The sequence below is a fragment of the Myxocyprinus asiaticus genome, chromosome 18, assembly GCF_019703515.2.
Source record: "Myxocyprinus asiaticus isolate MX2 ecotype Aquarium Trade chromosome 18, UBuf_Myxa_2, whole genome shotgun sequence".
Lineage (NCBI taxonomy): Eukaryota > Metazoa > Chordata > Actinopteri > Cypriniformes > Catostomidae > Myxocyprinus > Myxocyprinus asiaticus.
The window spans coordinates 10,383,084-10,397,408 of record NC_059361.1 but is presented as its reverse complement, the minus strand read 5'-3'; the positions used below and the strand labels follow the sequence as shown (position 1 = coordinate 10,397,408).

General features: G+C 35.6%; 2 protein-coding genes across 5 annotated transcripts in view; one reads left to right on the top strand and one right to left on the bottom strand.

Annotated features, from left to right (window-relative positions):
• Nucleotides 1–9,085, top strand: part of LOC127456174 (A-kinase anchor protein SPHKAP-like) — a 187,054-nt gene extending 177,969 nt beyond the window's left edge. For 3 of the 4 annotated variants that reach the window (XM_051724522.1, XM_051724524.1, XM_051724523.1), the window contains one exon: nucleotides 1,010–2,374. In XM_051724522.1, the coding sequence (XP_051580482.1) occupies nucleotides 1,010–1,165 (156 nt within the window). In that variant the 3' untranslated portion in view covers nucleotides 1,166–2,374. Of the gene's footprint in view, nucleotides 1–1,009; nucleotides 2,375–8,535 lie in introns of those variants that run through there. The other variant, XR_007899799.1, reaches the window with a different exon arrangement.
• Nucleotides 2,496–14,271, bottom strand: daw1 (dynein assembly factor with WDR repeat domains 1). The gene is made up of 13 exons (XM_051724552.1): nucleotides 14,219–14,271; nucleotides 13,993–14,065; nucleotides 13,432–13,576; nucleotides 12,509–12,567; nucleotides 12,296–12,418; nucleotides 11,716–11,815; nucleotides 10,760–10,867; nucleotides 9,995–10,101; nucleotides 9,721–9,823; nucleotides 8,108–8,222; nucleotides 7,287–7,363; nucleotides 5,906–6,068; nucleotides 2,496–2,992 (listed from the first exon to the last, which is right to left on the bottom strand). The coding sequence occupies exons 1-13, from the start codon at nucleotides 14,256–14,258 to the stop codon at nucleotides 2,958–2,960; spliced, it is 1,248 nt and encodes a 415-aa protein (XP_051580512.1). The 5' UTR covers nucleotides 14,259–14,271; the 3' UTR covers nucleotides 2,496–2,957.
• Between the last annotated feature and the right edge of the window lie 54 nt (nucleotides 14,272–14,325).

The following is a 14,325-nucleotide window of genomic DNA, read 5'->3' as shown; positions in this document are numbered from 1 at the left end:
TATATATATATATATATATATATATATATATAAATTGAGGGGTTAAATTATTTTCATGACAATTATGTAATAAAATAACTTATTTACATTTCTTCCTTTGATTTTTGGGTGATATATGATCTGGACATGTTCTTGACAAGCTTTTTGAGATTCACTCTGTAAAAAGTGTACTGGAAGTTTATATGGTGTGGCTAAACTATTGAAAACTGTGTATTTGAATGGCCCCATTCACTTCCATTGTAATTGCTTTTCTGTAACTGCGATTTTTGCTTTTTCAAAATATATTCATTTTTTATATTCATTTAGGTTCAAAATATATTTTTTGTTGTAATCAATATTATGCCACAAATGCTGTCAACTGAGTTTAACTTGTATTGAACTTGGAATCACTTGCATCACTCTGCTTTTCTGTGTTTGTGGCTTTCCAAATAGTGAATTATATTCATTGTTCATTTTGATTTCTTTCCCTAATTGGTTTAGTGACCATTTCTGGGGATTGCATATTTACAACAGTAGGTGGCGACAAATGAGCGTCTTTAATGTTTTGAATGACTTGTTCAATCATGTCCAAAACAATGGAAGTGAACAAGTACAATTTGTTTACTTACAGTTAAAGATTCATTCAAAAACAGTGATTAGTTTACATTCGAAACACCACTAGTTCAAAACATAGTATTGAGAGCAGTGCAGAGAGCGAGATGTGCTTGATGCTTTGGCTTCTTTAGGAACTATTTTCGTTGGCAGAGAAGAAATGCTCAAACAAACTGGCCATTTTTTGTCCGAAATGTAATTAGTAACATGATTTAATATGTATTACCTTTTCATCGAACTGTTGTATAAAAGCAATATCACATGAGCAGGAGTGCTGTTGTTCCGAATATCAGCACAGCTGTGATAACCTGCGGCAGTCAGCCATGCTGATATAAGTAACAATGATGCTCTTGCTAATATGATATTATGTAAGTATGCAGTAGGTAGCAAATATTCAATTGTGCCTTGTGTTTATCAGTTCTACAGAGTGGTGCAGTTGGCACATCAGAAGGCCTGGCGTGTGGGGGACTTGTTCAGTGCTGTGGCGCAGTTCTGTCAGCTCCACCAGGACCTGGAGCAGAGAGGACAGCCAGTGCCCAGCCTGTTTGACTGGATACTGAAGACCAAGCGCTAGAGTGCCCACACATCCACTATATGGACCAGGAGCTGGAGACACCATGTCTATCCTGTGCTAGCACAAATATATATTCTGGAGACAGTGTGAAAACATGCATCCCATTTGAGCCCACTGCTACACTCGCACACAGGCTACTCTAACAAAGACCCTGTGATCCTCCATAACCAGTCAAATTGTCTCACCACTGTACATCAACATGTTTTTCTTCAGTTAGCTTGCTTGAGAAAGCAAGCTGCTTTGTGAAACTCACAGGTAAGCAAGCTGGTTTACAGGATGCCAACAGTAATAAATCTGTACACACTCAGCCATACATGTGAACTCACCAGCACCTCCCACATTCTACCCTTTGATATGCTCATTAATATTCACGGCTTACATATGGCACAAATCTTTATTCAGATACCTGCACCACCTGTCACACTTTTATATGTTTTTGCTAGATCACAGGAATTATGGTATAAACTGTAGGAAGAAAGCCTTGTCCATAACTATCATGAGATGCAATGTGCTGGAAATGCTCTTCAGAGCATTGCTTATCAAATAGATTGTGATTAGAGGATATTTCCCTTTAAATTTAGCATGTTCCTATGTCTGTATGTGCACGGAACGTTAGATCCACCAGTCACCAGCCTGCTCTGGTTAGAGGAACATGGTTTAAACCAACCAACCGTTCAGCCTTGATATTTTGTAGCCTGCAGATTTTTACAGCACGACAAACTCATTTCAAATGCACAAGATGACTTTATATCAATAATAATGGACGTGACAGCTATGTTATGGGAATTTAAAGAAATTTAGATGTTTGTATATAAGGTGAAATATATAGTGAGATCCCATTACAAACACACAGCACATAAGACTTTTATTTAAAGTTTACATTGTGCAGTCGTTTTTATTGTACATCTGAGACTGAATTCTGTGTTTAGTTTTCTGTGACGACTGTTATTTAAGAGATTTTATTTTCAGCTAGATGTAAATAGTCTAGATTGTGAGCTATTGTACCTTTGGGTTGCAAATGGAAATCAAAGTTTTTGGTTTCTGATTGCAGAAACAGACAGACAGGATCACAGTAAAAAGGCTCACCAGACTACAGTAAAAGTTTAGGGTATGATTAGAATATATTTAAAGTACTGTACAAGTACAGTTTTGTCACGTAAAAGTTGACTTGTAAACGTGAAATCTGGTGCATTACGTTTTCTCTGCATAGTAACATAATAGTAATGTATGTGTTTTAATATCAGCGTTGAAAGCGCACAACAAAACTGTATCTAGTCCGTCACAGTATACCTGAATGTATTTATCTTTTCAAAATAAAATTTGCGTAAGGTAAGTTTCATGTCAACAGCCTTTATTTTGAAAGAGAGTAAATATAACAGAAGACTCCTCCCTCAGTTTGTAAAAAAAAAAAAAAAAAAAAGCAAAATGACTTTCATTGAAAGTGCATTTCTGTAAATGTGTTTTGTTTTTTTACAAACTGAGAGTCAAAATCATTTTCTGTCATAATCGACAGCACACCACAGATGCTTAATCTGAGTTTAACTTGTATATTTTTTGGTCTAAAAATATTTAGCACAGCAAATTAACCTGCAAAAATAGTGTCCTCTACAAATACTACATATTCTTCTTGCCCACAGCAGAAAGAGTACGGCAGTGTGACTTTACATAACACACAAGTTTTTACAGTACTCTAAATCCCTAATGCTAATCCAAAGAGCTGCTAGATCTAGGAATACTGTAATCCCAATTCATTCTCTACAAGAGTCCAGCACACTTTCTGCTGTCGAGTGTCTCAGTGCCAGATCCTACAGGTGTTGTCTTTACTTCCTGCAGAAAAGCAACAACAAGGATTAAAATTATTGGTATATGATGATCACATATTGTGAGTTAATATTTCTGTGGGGTATAGGGGAGACCGGGGCTAGTTATCACAAGAAATGAAAAGATTTGGAGTAAAAAATTCAATTTACTCTCCAATGTGTGTTTTCTCTAACAGAGGTTTTGTATGTTGGTTTTAAACAACTGTTTCGAAACCATTTTAAATTAGAGTCATTTTTTATGAATTCTACCCTCCAAAGTATATCGTAATATTTTTGTATAGCTGTGGTAAACAAGCAAACACTATAAACAAAACAAACTACACTGGCATACATTTAGGAAGGAGTCAACTATATTATGAAGGCAGATTTTTATCAAAAGGTTTAAATGTGTTCTTTGGACAAAGGAATTTTTCATGAAAGGCATGTTGTCACATGTGTTTTAAATGTCAGAAATGTTCCACCTTTTCCATTTATGTTGTTTCCTGAAACGTGTTGTGCTTTTTAGTTTTTTAATTTTGCTAAAAAGCCAGTAACAGTGTAGATTTAAAGAGAGGCGTAGATTATTATTTTTTGGTGGTGGTGGTGGTGGTGGTGGTGGGTTGACAGGGGAACATGTCCTGCCCAATGTTCACATGAAACCTTTAGTAGTGGTTCAATGGTTCCACTGTGACAACGTGTCCCACTCATAAGGCAAGTTGTCACAAAAGCTCAGCGTGTTCAATGAATATTTTTTCCTGGGCTTTTTTTTTTTTTTTTTAAAGATATGTTGCAATGCAGAAACTGACTTTCAAAACTAAACCTACCATGAGAAATATTCACTGTAGTAAAAAGTGTGACAACTAGCCCATCTCCCCTAAATGCGTTTATGAGGGTGTGTCTATTGGTTTGTCTCAATCAACTCCTTTGTTCAGTTCTCAGTGCACTGGCCAGGTAGTCAGCCATTTTTTTCATCGTTCAAGCGCAGTGAAACATTCGCTCCCTATAAATTCCCAGACTGTAAAAACAGTGAGCAATCCTTTAAACTTTTATGTATTCAGTTTGTTTGAAGAAAATTAAAATTCCCCTGTTTTTATTAGAGCTGTCGATTTAACAAGTTAATTTAGTGCGATTATTTCTATAAAAATGAATTAATCATGCCCCCTGATCGTGCATAAATTCCCTAACAAGGAATTTTCCAGCCATTTGAGCAATTCAAGCTTGAAGTGCCACCTTCATGTTTCTGTAAGAACTTAAAGGAATATTCTGGTTCGATACAAGTTAAGCTCAATCGACAGCTTGTGGCGTAATGTTGATTACCACAAAAATAATTTTGACTTTGTCCCTCCTTTTCTTTAAAGGTGCACTCAGTAACTTTTGTCTTTTCTGTCATCTTGGACTTACACTGACACCTGGATGCAGCATCATTTAAAATCAATCGTTTTTAGTTTCAGATGTCATTGTAGAAATTTTATATTCACATTTAACCATAATTACTTAAATCAATGAGTGAAAGTGTCAAATAACAGGATGGTTACTGAGATTAAGCGAGTAGAATTCGGCTGGTCATGTGATTCTAACATGGCAGCCCCCATGCGTGGACCCTCTCCATGTAGAATAAAACAGCTTTTATAAGGTTACTGATATGACTGGAGTCTTCATTTTAATGTGAGTGCTCATGATTTCCTACATATATTGCAAAATTACAATTCATGTCTTTGAAGTTAAACTTTTTTAATGACTAAAAATTACTCAAAAAATGCAAAAATGGAGGTTACAGTTAGGCACTTACAATGGAAGTGAATGGGGCCAATTTTTGAAGGGTTTAAAAGCAGAATTGTTAAGCTTATAATTTTATAAAGGCACATACATTTATTCTTCTGTTAAAACTCATGTATTATTTGAGCTGTAAAGTTGTTTCAATCATAATTTTTTACAGTCATTTTAGGGTTTGTTGACATTACATCGTCATAGCAACGAAGTTGTAAAATTGGCTATAACTTTACACGGAAAAGGTTAGTAAGTGATTTTATCACACTAATATCATGCATATTGTTTACGTCTTGTGGCTATACTTTTAAACACAGTATTTTAACGTTACGGATTGACCCCATTCACTTCCATTGTAACCCTGATTTTTGCTTTTTTGAAAGAAAAGGAGAGATGAGTCAAATTTATTTTTTGTGGTAATCAATATTATACCACACAAATGCTGTCGATTAAGCTTAACTTGTATTGAACACAGAATATTCCTTTAATAAACTCATTTATTGGCAAACTCAATTGTAAACTGGATTGCTGTGGACTGTAGGCCAGTGATAGGCTTATGTTTAAAAAATATAAAAACACAATAAACAATATATTGACTTTGTGTAATGCTTTACCCATCTGCCACAATAATGTAATGTATTTGAATTATCTGAATTATTATATTTATAAAATATATTTATCATTTTAATGTTATACATTTAATTTTAACTATATATGTATATATATATATATATATACATACAGTATATTTATCAAAGAAAAATAATATAATGTAAAACTGATAAATTGAATTTACTGAATTATCTTAAATACTGATATATTTAATTAATTCAGTTAATTAATTGGCACATCATTAAATTAATTTGATTAAAACATTTTATCTATTGACAGCCCTCATTTTTATTTATTTGTTAATTTATACTGTATATGTTTTCTTTCAAAATAGCACTGTACATTTTAACATCCACCACAAATACATACATAAATAGCGATACTGTTGGTAAATACCAGCCAAAATGTTTTGTCAGTGCCAAATGTTTTTAAATGTTTCAGTGTTAGTGCTGAAATTTGTGTTCACGCTATACTGATTCACTACGTAGGGAACTAGGGAGTGAAATGAGATACAGCAGCAGTGTTTGTGAGTATGTAGTGTTACACAGGTGTGTGTAATTGCCTGTAATGATGGTGTCCCCCTCGTAGTTGAACGCACAGGAGAAGATCTCATCAGAATGTCCCTCCAGCACCTGCAAACACACTCCTGTGCTCACACACCACACACGCGCAGTCTTATCCACGCTCGCTGTCAAAATGCGACTCCCTTGCGGATTAAAACACACCTACAGTGATAAAGAGAGAGAGGGAGGGAGATGTCATTGTGTTTTCTATTTGTGACAACATAATTCAATGTGATGACAAAAGTGGTAATGCATCAAGTAAATCTGAAATATTTACCATTGTCTGCAATTGTAATGGACATATGTGTAACTCTCTTAAAACATCATTTTCAAGGAATACAAATGATTGGGAATGATTATATTCTTGTGCATAAGAGATTAATATGATACAATTAAAGGGATAGTTCTCCCAAAAATGAACATTGTGTAATAAATTACTTTTCTTTCATTAAACACAAAAGATGTTTGGCAGAATGTTAGGGACTGCGAGCCTCAGTTACTATTGACCTTCATTGCATTTTTTTTCCATACAATAACTATGGCTAATAGTAACTAATGCTGTCATTCTACCCCATTCTGTAATAAATGTTTTGAACAATATGAGGGTGAATAAATCCTGACAGACTTAAAATATTTTGGGTGAACTATCCCTTGAATTTTAAAAGGCACCTCCCCTGCGGATTAAAACACCTACAGCGAGAAAGAGAGAGGGAGAAGGAAGGAGAGAGAAAATGAAAATCTATTTATATTTCTGCCTTTTGTTATGATAATGCACCAGGACCGTCCATAATATTCCATCATGGAACAATTACATTTTGTTTTGCTTTTGGGAACATCCGATTTCAGTGTGCGGAGAAAAGAAAAAAACAGAAAACAGAGGGATGAAGAAAGACATGGACAGAAGGAATGACAGCTGAACTAAATTTGACCTGTGTTGATATGACAGATGTTTTTTTATAGCTCTGAACTCTGTGCAGAACTGAGTATGTGGTTGAGTTATCATCTATACACAGGAAATGGAAATATTCCTGTGTTGATGATGATTTTTGGGAGGGGGGGCAGAGAAGAAAGGAGAGGATATTACGGCAAGATCGATTAAGGATAAGTAAATATAAAAAGAGAAAAGCAGGCAGATGAAAAGAGCAATGAGAAAGAAAGAGGGCAAGAATGTGCAGACAAGAAACGAGTGAAAGACGATGAACATGGCAGACAGGATGCTGGAGTAATGGCAAGAGGGCAAAACAGAAGGAGATAAACAGGAAGGGACCTAGACAGGAAATGAGTGCCTTTGGAGGCAAATAAAGAGATATGGAAGTACTGAGTCAGAAAAGACATTTGGAGTGACAAGGCAAAGATGGAGAGATAATGGCATTTCCTTACCTTCGATATTTCCCCTTTATGACCGTCTAATTTGCATAAACATAGGAATGTCTCTGCACTGTAAACTCTTGTTGTACCTGCACACAAAAACCCATATTCACACTCTGAACATAACCAGGTCACATTTCACCCCAAAATCAAAAGGAAAAAAATTGCATAAAGAAAATGAAGCCTATTTTTAGAACCAATAAGACTTTTTACTTTTAAGACATTATTTTCATGACAATTAAAAGAAAGTTCCGGCATTAATACAAGTTAAGCTCAATTGACAGCATTTGTGGCAAAAATATTGATTACCATAAAAATAATTTAGACTCAACCCTCGTTTATTTACAAAACAAAATTAAAATTTCTGTTACAGTAAGGCACTTATAATGGAACTGTGTGTGTGTGTGTGTGTGTGTGTGTGTGTGTATATATATATATATATATATATATATATATATATATATATATATATATATATATATATAGACTTCCCATATGCCCACAAAAAGACATTTCATCATGTAGTAAAAACACTCAGTTAGTAACCCGGATAGTTATATATTCTTAATTACAGTATTAAGAACTGAGGTGGGGAAAGTGCTTAATTGTCATGAAAATGTGTCACAATGTAAAAAAATATTAATGGTCCTAAAAATGGACTTCCATTTTCTTTAATCAACATATAATTACTTATTTCTTTATACAGCAGTCTCACCAGAAAATGATGATGTATGAAAAGACAGAAGAGAATGAGAAAATTTGAGAAATATGTTGATGAAGGAGGTGAATAGAATGGAATGAATAGAATGGTAGTGTGTGGCGGTGTGTCTCACCATCGGCAGAAGCAGTGGCTATTAACTGACCAGTGTAGTTAAAACACACGTCTAACACCTCGTCATTATGACCTAACAGAGTAGCCAAACACTGACCGCTGTCTGTGTTCCACACCTACACACAAACATGCACAAAGAACTTGTTACACAACACACAAACCACACAACGATCCAAATTAGCCATACACTCGCATAAAAACAGTATACTGTATGTATATGTGTGTATATATATATATATATATATATATATATATATATATATATATATATATATAAAAATATATATACTGATATATATATATATATATATATATATATATATATATATATATATATACACACACACACACATACATTTATATTCAGTGTGAATAATTATAATTTAAAAAAAAAGGTGCAAAAATTAACGCAATTGCCGTATTTTCCAGAAAGCAGCCGCCCGAGTCCCGACTTCCCTTCAGCTGCTCACATCAGACGTGCTCCATTATGAAGATTACCTCAGCAAATGTGCATCACTATGCTTTGAAACTCTATGCTGTATACAAATAAACAGCTTTTAGTCTGTAAATAAAACAGTATGCCTGGTGAATTCTATTCATTCATTAACGTTAGAGACTGTCTATCTGTGGATATTTCTTATGTTAGCAAACTTGCTCTGCATTAACTATCTGGGTTACTAACTGAATGTTTTTTACTACATGATGAAACATCTCTTTGTGGGCATGTGGGGAGTTGCGTTTGACGGCAGTCTAGAGTTTATTAGGACAGTAATGTTGATGGGCCAGAATATATAAGCTGGTTGCATAAAGTCATATTTAAAGGCAAAATACTCTGAATAGGCCACTTTAAATCACTACTACCATCTCTTTAACTTGATGTTTGTGTCTTAGCATATGTGTTATAGTGTGCGTGCGTTTGAATGGCCAACATTAATTACGTATAAATTATGTATATAAATTGCTTCGGACTATAAGTCGCAGGAGCTCAGATGATGAAAAAAAACGCGACTTATATTCAGGAAAGTAAGGTAATCATGCATCATGACCGTACGTATATTGCGTAATAAGCAATTTTCCTACCAAAGGAGCAATTCAAGCTTGAAGGACCACCTTCATGTTTATTCGACTCGCAGTCAGCAGGGGGCAGTAAGCACAACTCACGCTGTACAGGTCAGGATTTCCATTAGCCGGTAAATACAGTTTTTTTACAGTTAAAACATCCCAATGTCCGATAAATTAAAAAAACTGTCAGACACAATGTCCAGTGACAATATATATATACACGAAGCAGACATACATTAGATAGAGTACATCCATAAAACACAATTGTACACTTAAATAAGGTCACTGGCTGTGCAAATATTGATTTTTTTCACACTTCTATTTTTTGAAGTTTCAAACCACGTTGGACTTAAAATAGCATCCTAAATACGCAATATTGATGTGCACGACACTGAAAACCAGTGAAACATGATGCAACCACAGTGACACGCTCCAAAAGCGCACGTCAGCCAATATATTGACTTTTAAAGCCACTATATATATACTGTATGACCCCTTTAAGAGACACGATTACAGAATTAAGAGAAAAGAGACAGAAAATGTGAAAGAGACCTTGCAGGTTTTATCCAGAGAGGCTGTGGTGATGAGAGAACAATCCCAGTTGAACTGAACACAACTGATCTCTCCACGGTGACCTGACAGAACGTAAACTTTCCTGGGAGAAAATGAAAGAAAACAGCAACCATGATGATACTGACAATTCTTGATTTCTACCAAACAAAATGCCATTAGGTTGCCAAGGACAGGAAGTCAAACCAAAATCTTCTGATTTAATAGTCTTGTTTTATTAGAGTGTTGCATAACAGTGAATCTCAAACACACAGACCTGCCTGAAGGAACGTCCCACAGAATGGCAGTGTGGTCAAATGAACCCGTGACCAACCGGTTGCCCGTTGTGTTAAAAGAGAGAGAAATGATCTCAGCGAAGTGACCCTGAGAAAGTGACAAACAGAGAAATAGTGTGAGTGAAGAGAGGAAGAGTGTTTCAGTTGAGCGAGTAATATTATATTAACATTACCTGATTCATATTTAAGAACTCACAGAGCTATTCATAATTTAGATTCATAGAGAAATAATTGGAGAGTTAAGAGGGGTAATTACGCACACAGCTCTCAGTCACACTGCTTTGCCACGTGCTGCGGAGAGGAAAAGACCCCCAAATGCTCTCCCCTCCTCTCGTCTGTATCTTTACGGCTTAGTTCATACCGCATCACATGACTCATTTGTTTAGATTCTGTGTGTGCGCATGTTACAGTACTGTTGACTACATAAAGTAGAACACAATGCCTTGAGACAAAATGATTGAATTATTGCAGAAATGGGAGTAATGAATGATTTAACAAATTAATTTATGAACACACGCATGGGTGAGTTTTCTGATCATTGGAGATCACTGTGAATTAAAGAGAAATCATTAAAATCTCTTAGGAGAGAGAGAGAGAGATGAAGGGGAAATTATGAAAAGATGAAAGAGACCAGGATGGGAGGGAAAAGTGTAGGATGGGATGGAAGAGAATTGTAAGTGAAAAACAGTTGAAAGAACAATAATACTGCTAACAGGAAAACTAGAGGAGTTAAAAATTAGACATACTGCCAATGTGGACACCTCCTCGCCACTCTCAACATCCCATAATTTGGCTGTGGTGTCCATGCTGCCCGTAGCAACCAGGGTACTCTGAGGGTTGAAGGCCACGCATACCTAGCAGTAGGCACATACAGAAAATGAGACTCATTTTGCAGATTAATACAACAAATGGTCTTTGCTGAATTCAAAAAGCACAATAAAGCATTCATACACACTCATTAAAAAAATGTTCACCAAAAAATGAAAATTCTGTTATTTACTCAAGTTATTTGAAGCAGAGTCCTGCACGGGTACTGTTTTGTAAACCTGCACCCGCAGTACTTAAAAGAACACCCGACCCGTTATCCGACAGCAGCATTAATTTAATTCCGTACCCGACCTGGCCCGTCTAACATAAAGACCGCGATCCGAAACGCACCTGCATTAAAATAAATCAACTACATCAAGCAGACAAAAATGGTTTATTTGCTCACGTCACACAAGCAATCAAACTAACATTAGTCACTCTGAGTCGGAGCATTTAAGAAAAATAGACACGTAGCCTAACGTTTTGGTGACAATTAACGATGAGAAAGATTTTGATTCCCAACCCGCACCGCAAATGACAATTTACATATTTTTCCACCCATTTGCCGAATATTCAAGCTGCTTTTCCCTACACTAAAAGTGAATAGGGACAAGGGCTGTCGAGCTCTGAAAATAAAATAATAAAATACAAAAAGAATAAAAAAAGAATCATAAAAGTTTATAAGTATCACAAAAAGTCCTCAAGAGCTTCTAGTCCAATTCAATTTCATTGTATGGAAAAAAGCAGCCAGGACATTTTTCAAAACATCTTTTGTTTTCCATAGAATGCAAAGAAAGACAGGTTTGGAACAACATCAGAATTTTCATTGTTGGGTGAACTGTTCCTTTAACTGCTGACACTATTTTAAATACAAGCAGAACAAAAGCAGACATACGATTTCTGCTGTGTGCCCTCTAAATGTGTAGAAGCACTTTCCTGTTTCAGCACTCCACAATTTGCAGGTCTTGTCAAAGGAGCCTGTGGCAACCTTGTCGCTGAGAGAAAAATAAGAGGAAGAGAGAGAGAAAGGGGGCAAAGAGAGTGAAAAAAGGACAAGGGCTCCTGTTATGACTCAAAGTGACAAATGCTCCAATTGTAATAACAACAGAAGTTACCCTGCAGTGCCCTAATCCTGCTGAGGAACGGGCAGAAAGAGGCAGAGAGGATCACAGAGATTGCTTTTTTCTGTTGCAACGAGAAAATTAAAGGGATATTTCACCAAAATAAAAATGAAAAATCGGTCATAATTTACAAATCCTCATGTTGTTCCAAACTCGTATGACCTTCTTTCTTCTTCAGTGGAACGCAAAATAAGATGATAAGCAGAATGTTAGCCTCAGTCACCATTTACTTTCATTGAGCAAATGTGACTGAGGCTAACATTCTGCTTACATTCATGAGGGTGAGTAAATGACAATGGATTTTTCATTTTTGGGTGAACTGTCCCTTTAAAAGTGCAAGAGGGTGGCTGTTACCCATAAGGATTGTTGAAGGCGATGGCGTACACAACGTTCCTGTGACCCTCCAAAGTGTGCAGCTCCTCTCCGGATGCTGTGTCCCATATTTTACATGTCCTGTCATAGCTTCCAGTTATAAAACTGCAAACAGATGGAGTGCAAAGGAGAGAGACTGAATTACAGGGAAGGGGGGTGTAAGGATAGGCATGTGAGCATGGCTGATAAACACACCTCGATCCTGATTTATTGAAGGCTACATTCGTAAGGGGCAAGATGTGAGCCTGGAGTGCCTGTAGACAGAGAGAGAAAAGACAAACACTCAGGGGGAAAGCACTTAACCACATTAATTCATTTCAGATCTATAATCTTGACTGTGTAATTTCCATACACAATTGCTATGACTTTGATGTATAACAACAGCAGTCTTTACCACTTTACTGCCACCTACTGGTTACTGTCGAAGTAGGAAGACTTGATCAGGGCTTGTGCCTTTATAAAGTTAATAAAAATCCATTTTATTTGGCCATTCAGTATAAATTAAGGTGTTTAGTTGAAATAAAAAATGTGTTAAAACAGTGATCTTAAAAGTTTGTATCCTGTACAACCTTATCCTATCACTCCAGCACAATCGTAAAATAGAACAGAATACTGATATTTACAATAAATAACATATAAACTCAAAATAATAGTGTGTTTTTATATAGATATGCTTTTCCTAACAATCTAGCACAATCATGGAATAGAATAGAATAATGATATCTGCATTCAAATATACACTCAGAAGAATGCAGTGTGCATAGAATAGAATAGAATAGAATAATGTCCATAATAAATCAAATATTTAATCAGAAGAATGCTGTGTAATGTATCTGTATAGATATACTTTTCCTACCAATCCAGCACAATTATGGAATAGAACAGAATAGAATAATTATATCAACAGTAAATATACGCTCAGATATATAGAAATAAACACTCGGAAGAATGCTGAGTGCATAGAATAGAATAGAATCATGATTTCCACAATAAGTAAAATATACACAACCCAACCGTGAAAGGATCTGCACAGATGTGTATTAATGGACCAATATTTTTGTGAAACATATAAACATGTACACTTGTGCATGACTTATCAGTTAAGTAAAACATAGTACCCTGAAAAGGTAGTATTTACGGTCATCCTTTTGGCTGATTTTCTCCTGTAGTTTCTGGATCAGAATTTTCACCTGCTCAGCACAGGATGAGTTGATGAGAGGCTCAGCAGCTCTAATTTCTGAAAGTAACTCATTCACATCAGTCCTGGAGGGGGAAAATAAATTCACTCATTAAAGCATAAGTTAATAATAGCATGACAATATCTCCAACTCCTAATAAAATGTTTAAAATAATACTTTAAATCAATCAAAAGGGTGACATTACAAAACAGTGTTTAATGATGAGTTATTAAAAAAAAAAAAGAAATTCAATACAAATTACGAATTACTACTATAAAATTATAATCACATTACTGACTACACTGATTACTTAATCGTGAAATTAACTGCATTATTAATTACTTCACCCAACACTGTTATTAAATATAGAAATATTCGATTTAATGCAGACTGTTTTACGAGAAACGCAACAAGTCAGTTCCATAACAACAGGAGGACTTGTTGCTAACTAGTGAGTGAACTAGTTGTATTGGCATTTCTTTATTTAAAAATCATACTTACTCTGGAGTCAAGTCTAACAGATCAATGGATTTGGTCCTTAGCTGCCCCCCTTGATCATAATCCAGGAATATTCCTGCACAGCAATAAAACTGGTTGAAATGTTTGCAGTTCAAACCACTGTATCAATCATTTTGGCCTCTACACAGAACTAGACACACTTGACTATACAAAACAATGTGTATCAGGTTAATGGGAGACAATATACAACTTAAAATGTTTACATTACCTGGTGGGTAATAGCGTATGTGCAACCGTTTGAGTCTCATCACGCCACTGAAGACTAACAACAAACCGTTACTATGGCGATGAGACACATGCGCTATGCAATGCGCA

Excerpts from the sequence above, each read along its gene's own strand:
- daw1 (XM_051724552.1), bottom strand. The coding sequence starts at position 14,258 with ATGAGACTCAAACGGTTGCACATACGCTATTACCCACCAG. Across the intron at positions 12,419-12,508 it reads TTCAATAAATCAGGATCGAG|TTTTATAACTGGAAGCTATG; the intron begins GTGTGTTTATCA and ends ATCTGTTTGCAG. Across the intron at positions 2,993-5,905 it reads GGGGGACACCATCATTACAG|GAAGTAAAGACAACACCTGT; the intron begins GCAATTACACAC and ends GCTTTTCTGCAG.